Below are 8,867 nucleotides of genomic sequence, written 5' to 3' on the forward strand. Positions count from 1 at the left end.
GATCCAACCAGTCTATCCTAAAGGAAATCAGTCCTGAATATCCATTGGAAGGACTGATGCTGAAGTTGAAACTCCAATATTTTGGTCACTTGATGTGAAGGACTGACTCACTAGAAAAGACCCTGATGATGGGCAAGATTGAAGGCAGGAGGAGAAGGGGACAACAGAGGATAAGATGGTTGGATGGCATCACTGACTCGATAGACATGAGTTTGAGTAAGCTCTGGGGGTTGGTGATGGACAGGGAAGCCTGGGGTGCTGCAGTCCATGGGGTCGCAAAGAATCAGACACAACTGAGGGACTAAAGTGACTGACTGACAGATTAGGTCTTTTGGCGTTGTCTTTGGTTCCTGACCCTCTGATTAGAGTGTCTTTTGTATGCCAATGACATGATTGGTGGCTGTGGGTTTATCCTTTTATAAAAGGTTTATCTTTTATAAAAGATCTTCTCCCTCAACCCAAATATCTGGCCTCATCTTTGAGTTAACAATTGACATCCCACATCAGGTTCCCTTTCTTGGTCCTCAGTGCTATATATTCCCAAACACCAGTGTGGGACTCAGATAGACATAAAATGCCTCGTGATTCCCTCCATTCACATTTATGTGACTTCCACCAACATTTCCCACCTGCACAATGAAGGTACCCATCTTTGGCCTCTGACCTCTCTTAGTGTAATCTTGAGACAGCATTTTGCCTTTTAACACACTTCTCAAAGAGGTGCAAGTGTAATATAGTAGCAAAAATTGATGTTTTACTGAAAATTATGTGTGGGAAAGGAAGATTCTCTGGAGAAGAAAATGGTAACCCACTCCAGAATTCTTGTCCAGAGAATCCCATGGACAGAGGATAGAGGAGCCTGGCAGGCTACAATCCATGAAGTCACAAGAGTCAGACATTTAGCAACTGAACCACCACATGTGTGGGAAAAATAGAGATTTCCATAAGATGTTGGATAATAGCACCCTTTAATATGTTCATGTTCTTACCTAAGCACCCATCGCTCTTCCTTTTCTCTCCCCTCCAATTCTTTCTCTGCCTCTCCCTTCCTCCCTCCAGCCTCTTTCCTTTCTTCCCTTTCTTCATATGGAGATTGCTCTACTAGCAACCTCCTCTTCTCTCGTCTTGCCCAGGTTTTGCCCTGTATATGCTTTAATCCATTGAGTGATCAGATCTAATGAGCTCAAATACTACTTGCCTGCTTTGTCTCCCTCCCTCTCTGACTCTCCCTTACTCTCACAGTTGCTCTCTCTAGTTTGAATTCCTCCATAGTTCATTCAGTTCAGCTCAACAGAAAGACTTCCTTTTCTATCTATAACTCCAAAACCAAGTGAGAAACTGTGAACAGTAAGCCATTTTCTCTGACAATTACTTTATTTTCCATTGTACATTTGTAATAATCAGCATATGTCAATAATAATAAAGCACTAGGCACAGTACTTTATGCATAAAAAGACTCAATTCTGACAGCATTTATTACTTATTTATTATTTATTATCTTTAGCTTATTTTGTTTATTCTTATCTTTGAGCACAGAGGAATAAAATCTTCTCCTTGCTGCCTATTCAAGAAGAAGCACATATGTCAGAGTCCTCACTCATTCTTCTGGTGGCCCCCACCTGCCTATAGAAAGGCATAGATAATGGGATGAAGTTCCTCTCACTGAAAATAATTTAAAGATCATGATGATAGAACTTATGGAAGAGAGGGAAATATTGGAGAAAAACAAACAGTATGCATGAAACTGCATTGGAGTGTGGATAATCGGCAGACCTGAATCTTTGCAAGTTTTATGGAGACAGACATCATTAAGCCCAAAGCTTCTGTCACCTTCCATACCACCTAACTGGTCATCAGGAACTTAAGGGACAGAAAGTTCTGCGGGAGCTTCTCTGTATGGCGTTCTTCAGCTCCTTATTCCTAAGGCTGAAAATGATGGGGCTAAGAAAGGGGGTGAAGACCGTATAGGTGGTGGCCATGAGTGTATTACTGTCCATAGAATGGGGGCCCTTGGGCTTGAGGTAGATGATGGAAGCAAAACCGTAGTGCACGACCACTATGGTGAGGTGGGAGACACAGGTGGAGAAGGTCTTGTGACGGCCCTCAGTGGAGGGGATCCTCAAGATGGCAGCCACGATGAAGATATAGGAGAGGAAGATGAGGAATAAGCACCCCATCAGGGCCGTGACACAAAGCAGGATCACAGCCATGGAGACAGTGGCTGTCTCCTTCCCACAGGCCAACTTCAAAAGGGAAAACACATGGCAGAGAAAATGGTGAATCACATTAGACCCACAAAAGGTGAGTTGAAAAACTATCAGTGTCAGCATCATCCCCATGACTGAGCCACCGGCCCAGCAGCAGGACACAAGGCGGGCACAGTCATGGGGGCTCATAAGCATGTTGTAGCGCAGGGGGTGGCAGATGGCCACATAGCGGTCATAGCCCATGATCATGAGCAGGAAGGAGTGGGTGAAGCCAAACGTAAAGGAGAAGAACATCTGGCTGGCACAGGCCACAAAGGTGATGGAGCGGTGGGTGGAGAGCATGTCCACCAGCATGCGAGGGGTGACCGCAACAGTGAACAGGATCTCAGAGATGGAGAGGGCACAGAGGAAGAGGTACATGGGGGTGTGGAGGCTGTGCTCCCTCCAGATGGTGCCCATGATGAGCAGGTTCCCCAGCAGTGTGAACAGGTACATCAGCAGGTAAAGCAGGAAGAAGGTGGGTAGGAGCTGCTGAGGGAAGTTGGAGAAGCCAATGAGGATGAATTCAGACACTGTGCTGTCGTTCTGACCAGACGAGGATGCTGCATCTGGGGAGATCAGAAACAAGATGAAGGCCCAGTGTTAAAACAGAGGCTCTTCCATAGATTAACGACCAACTGAAGACCTCTATACTAAATAACTTCCTGAGCTTCCCTGATGACTCAGGTGGTAAAGAATCTAGCTGTAACTAGATTCTGCAACTGGAAGACCCAGTTTCCATCCCTGATTGGGGAGATCCCCTGCAGAAGGGAACAGCAACCCACTCCAGTACTCTTGAATGGAGAGCTCCATGGACAGGGGAGCCTGGCAGTCTACAGCCCATGGGGTCACAAAGCGTCAAACAGGACTGAGCCACTAACATTTTCACTTCATATTTATAACTATTTTTTAAACTTGTCTGGGTCTCAGAATCTTCATCAGTAAGATGGAGTAAATCATAGTAATCCCTGTCATTCATCTTTATGATAACAATAAAGCAAGACACAGATATAGCAGACACAGACAATCAAGGTCAAATTCTCTTCAATACTGTGCCTATGCTAGAACATATATATTTGGATATTGAGGTTCTAAAATTTTTTTGAGAGTCTTTGTCCTTTTATTGAGTAGCCCTCTTATATTTATTTTAATTCTGTTTGACTGGTACTCACTTCAGCTATCTTGTTTTGAATTATATATTAGTTTCCTAAAGAAGCATAAGCAAAGGTTTGAAAATAAAGGAATAGGCTGCAACTAAAGATCCCACATGGCACAACCATCCCACATGGTGCAGTCAAAAAAAGAAATAAGCACTTTCAAAAAGAAAATAAAATGATGGACAAATGTATCCCAGCCAAATAAGCACCAAAGGAAAGCTGAAGAAGTAATCCTGAAAGCAGAAAAAATGAGAATTTAAGGAAAGACTGATTATAACATCTGTTACCCTGTTCCATTAAAAGGAACCAAGTTACCTAGAGAAATGATCTGTGCATGAATGGCAAGCCTAGGACACTGCTGCCACAGTGAAGTGGAACTTCCACCGAGCAATGTATTTATGTTAAATGATGCCAGAACAGTATGGATGGTCCTCAAAAATCTATAAACAGAACTACCATATGATCTGGCAATTCCAATCCTGGGTGTGTAACTGGAGAAAATGAAAACACTAGTTCAAAAAGTACATTCACCCCAATGATCACAACAGCACTATTTACAAGATATGGGAGCAACTTAATTGCCCATCAGCAGAAGAACAGATAAAGAAGATGTGGTTTATAAATACAATGGATTATAATTCAGCCAGTAAAATAATGAAATTTGTCATTTGCAGAAACCATGAACAGACCTAGAGAATATTATTCTTAGTGAAATATATCAGATGGAGAGAGACAAACACTGTAAGATATCACTTATATGGGGAATCGAAAAAACAATACAAATAGACTCACAGATAAAGAAAACAAGCAAGTGGTTACCAAAAGGGAAAGGGAAGGGGAGAGGAAGAAAATTAAGGGACTGGGATTAACATATAAAAACTACTATACAATACAGATACAAGTTGCTATATACAAAGACATACTGTATAATACAGGGAATTATAGTTATTATGTTGTAATAACTTTGAAACTTTGAATGGAATATAATCTGTAAAAACACTGAATTACTAAACTGTACACCTGAATCTAATAAAATGTTGTAAATTAACAAAACCCCAATAAGAAATAAAATAAATTACAAACACATGCACACACCAAAGGAAAAAGAAGAATATTTTATGAAGAGTAGAAGAAAATTTTAGAGACCTGAATATCATTTAACATATAACAATATACACTAGAGTGTTAGTAATAAATAGATGATGTCAGTGAAATAGATATAATATACAAAGAGATAAATCAACTTTGGATAGTTGGATAAAATTATTGAAGCTGGAAATTTTAAGAGTTCAGAAATGCAATTTGGGAATTATAATGCAATTAATACATACAGACATAGGCTCCTGAATATACTTATGCCTCTCACCAGAGATTAAAAATTTTCTTTCAAGAACATAGAGGACTTAAATGAAATTTGTTTGAAGGTCAAGAGAAACCTCCATCCACTTCAAAGTATAAATATTATATAGATTACAATGCATTATATTTGGAAATCGATGGAGAAGAAATAGCTTTTGAAATTCCATAAGTTAGAAAGCTCAATACAGTATTAAATATGCTTTTGTTTCAGTAGTAAATCATGAAATAAAGAAATATTTATAATTAAATAATTTAAACATCAAATGTAAATATTTTAAGCTAAAATAGTATGAGGGAATGAAGGAAATTTACAGATCTACATATAATTATCAAGAAACTATCCAGAAAATATTATGCTTCTGACAGCCAATATCGGGTGAATGAAAAAAGACTAATAAGACAGAAACAAACAAAAGATGCCAATAAGAAAACTAAAATTAAAATTGGGAAATAACTAAAAAATTTTGGATATTTAAAAACTAATAAAAATAGAAAGAAATTATAAGTTAAGAAATTTAAAATAATACATGAAATTAGCATATTATCAGAAATATGAAATTCCAAACTGGTGCAAGAAAAAACAGACTCTGGATATTCAAAAAGGATATAAGGAAAAGGAAGTGGTTAAAGAACTTCTCTTTTTATAATCGTCAGCCCCACTTGGCTTACAAGTGAGAGCTTATGAATTTTTAACGAGCAATTGATGAAAACCTTATACATGTTCTTCAAGTTAAAAAAAAAGGGAAAAATAAAATGTTCAATTCATTTCATCAGCTTAATGCAAGCTTGATACTATTAATAAAACCAGGTTTTATTAATGTTTATAAGACAGAAAGTTTATAAGACAAGGCAGATTGTGGACCCACTTCACCTATCCATGCAAGTGTAAATATCCATTATAAGTCAAATAGAATGTAGTAGTAAATATAGTGAATTGTGATCAAGTGGTGTTGGTTTATCCCATGAATGACAAGATGGTACAGTGTCATATAACCTATCATGTGGTTCATTACATTCATAAGTTGAAAATATTCGTATCATTATTTAGATCAAGGAAGGAATACATTTCTAAAATTCAACTCATTTAAAATTGTAGAAATTTTGATACAATTGTCATGTAACATTGTATTAGTTTGAGGTGTAAAACAGCAGTTTGATATACCCGTATCTGCTTATGACTTTTAAAAAACATTTTTTGCAACATGACCTCAAAGGGGACTTCCTTAACTGGATAAGTACAAAACTAGCAAGCAGTATACCAACTGGGGACGTTTACATGCATTATTTTAGGACCAGGAACAAGCCAAGGTTACTCACTGTCTCTGCTGGTCTTTAACATGGACCTAAAAGTCATGAGCGGTGCTACAAGGAAAGAAAAAGAAAAAAGATACATAAGGATAGCAAGTGAAGAGACAGGACCATCTATCCAGAAGTGATAAAAGAATCAAGATGAAATATTTAAGAACAATATGAGAGCGCAATGGTGCAGAGGAAAAGATCGATTTCCCAAAATCACACTTTTCTCCCACTGTTACTCTAGTAATAATCATTCAAAGCATAGAATTTAGGTGAAAGTAAGAAAACACGTCCAATAATGCACTTAACTATAAAGAAAGAGCTCTCAAACATTCCTGTCTTCAACCCCTTTGTGTTCATTTTTTTGTTTGGTTGGGTATAATAACTATCACTTTTACCACATTAGAAATTACAACTGAGACTATTTCAAAAATTTAGCTAGTGTGGGAAGGAAGGTGGGACGGGGTTCAGGATGGTGGGACACATGGCTGATTCATGTCAATGCATGGCAAAAACCACCACAATACTGTAAAGTAATTATCCTACAATTAAAATGAATAAAAAATTGTCAAAGTACATTTAAAATAATAATAATAAAACTGTTTCATGTTCATATTAGTAACATATTTATTATATGAGAGCAATTATATTTTCTTTTTTTTTATCTTATTTTTTTATTTTTCAGTGGGTTTTGTCATACATTGATGTGAATCAGCCATAGAGTTACATGAATTCCCCATCCCGGTCTCCCATCCCACCTCCCTCTCCACCCGATTCCTCTGGATCTTCCCAGCCCAACAGGCCCGAGCACTTGACTCATGCCTCCCACCTGGGCTGGTGGTCTGTTTCACCACAGATAATACACATGCTGTTCTCTCGAAACATCCCACCCTCCCCTTCTCCCACAGAGTTCAAAAGTCTGTTCTGTACTTCTGCGTCTCTTCTTCTGCCCTGCATATATATGAGAGCAATTATATTTTCAAAAAGCATTTAGTGAGAACAATGGCCTCGTTTTACATTTTTACAAATATGCCTGATATCTGCCTTGATAGGAGACGACTTGATGCTCATGTCTACTTCTGCATTCAGGCTGTGGCAATATGCTGTTTTAACTGAAGTATCTAATGAAAATGCATTCTCACATGTAACTGGAAAAGTAAGGACCTGATGGACTACAAAAAGGGTCTCTGGAACCCTCAGGAATCCTTATCTTGTTTTGAGAACCTGTCTAATATAATATCTAGAAATTAATGAAAAGCATACAACACACCCCAAACCAAAAGTTTTAACCACTAATAAAAATGTAGATGATAAGAATATTTGAAAACAGTCGATACACTTAGATGAGTTGAACTAATTTTGTGATGATGTCAATTCTACCCAAATTATATTATCAGGGCCATTGCACTTAAAATTCCAGTGAACTGACTGTGAATTTGATAAAAACTAAAATTCCCTTTGGGAAAAAAGTGGACTTCCCTGGTGGTCCAGTGGTTAAGAATCTGTTTGTCAATGCAGAGGACGCTGATTCAGTCCCTGGTCCGGAAAGGTTCCACATGCCACAGGGCAGCTAAGCCTGTGCTCCACAACTACTGAAGCCTGCAGGCTCTAGAGCCCATGCTCTGGAACAAGAGAAGCCATGGAAACGAGAGGCCCACGCGCCACAACTGGGGAGCAGCCCCAGCTCTCTGCAACTGGAGAAAGCATGTGCACAGTGAGGAAGACCCAGGGTAGCCAAAAAAAAAAAAAAAAAAAGTAGAAAACTGTACTAATCTTATACAAACGGAGTAAACAGAAGTAATGAGACACCCTGTAGATTCAAGATCGTTCTTTAAGGTGTAAACCCTGAATAGACATAGATATTGATTAGATTGACAGAATGTCTCAGAAGCTATCCCTTTATTATCCACATCCTGATATATGCTAAAGGTGGCAGCACAAATCAAAGGGAAAAGATAAATTGTTTTCTAGTTTGTGGCACAGAAACTCTTCATGCGATGAAGCAAAGTAAATATGAATTTCTGCGCACAACCACATGTGAAGGTAAATCCATAAGATATAAAACATAAACTATAAGGTTACTAGAAGTGAAAGAAAAGAATATCATTGAGTTTCTAACACATAAACGTTAAGGTGATTTTTTAAAATGATATGAAAACACCAAAATAGGAAGTATTAAATCATACTCTAGATAAAGTTATTAGACTTTATTTTTTAGAATTCCACCAGGAATTTCCTGGTGGCTCAGCAGTAAAGAATCTGCCTGCCAACGCAGAAGACACTGGTTTGATCTCTGGGTTGGGAAAATCCCCTGGAGAAGGAAATGGCAACCCGCTCCAATATTCCTGTCTGGGAAATCCCATGGACAGAGGAATCTGATGGGCTACAATCCATGGGGTTGCAAAGAGTCAGATATGACTTAGCAACTAAACAACAAAACAACAAAGCTGACAAGAAAAGACTATTTAGAAGAATGAAGATGTAGGAATACAGAGATAAGGGAAGGATATGGGCAGAGAAACCACAGAGGAAGTTACCCACACAAATGTAAAAGCTCAGTAAAAAGGGAAAGGGAAGGAGGAAGAGAGAGAGAAGAAGGAAGATAGCAATGGAATTTTCCAATATGCCTATTCGATTTTCAAAAGTCGAAAATGCCATGTTGATTGGACTATGATTGGACTACAGGGAGAAAGAATTTTTTCAACCATGCTGGTAAGAATGTAGAATGGTGAAAATTCAGAATGTACATTGCTCTGTATGCCAGCAAATTTGGTCCTAAGCAGCTATCTTGATTTCTCATTTCTTCTTA

The 8,867-nt window shown here is 38.3% G+C and overlaps 1 protein-coding gene across 1 annotated transcript; it reads right to left on the reverse strand.

The window, feature by feature from the left end:
- Positions 1-1,853: 1,853 nt before the first annotated feature.
- Positions 1,854-6,116, reverse strand: LOC136154683 (olfactory receptor 10H3-like). Its single transcript, XM_065916881.1, has 2 exons — positions 6,080-6,116; positions 1,854-2,815 (listed from the first exon to the last, which is right to left on the reverse strand). Exons 1-2 carry the CDS (start codon positions 6,114-6,116, stop codon positions 1,854-1,856), a joined length of 999 nt encoding a protein of 332 aa, XP_065772953.1.
- Between the last annotated feature and the right edge of the window lie 2,751 nt (positions 6,117-8,867).

Source organism: Muntiacus reevesi, chromosome 1 (genome assembly GCF_963930625.1).
Source record: "Muntiacus reevesi chromosome 1, mMunRee1.1, whole genome shotgun sequence".
Classification (NCBI taxonomy): domain Eukaryota; kingdom Metazoa; phylum Chordata; class Mammalia; order Artiodactyla; family Cervidae; genus Muntiacus; species Muntiacus reevesi.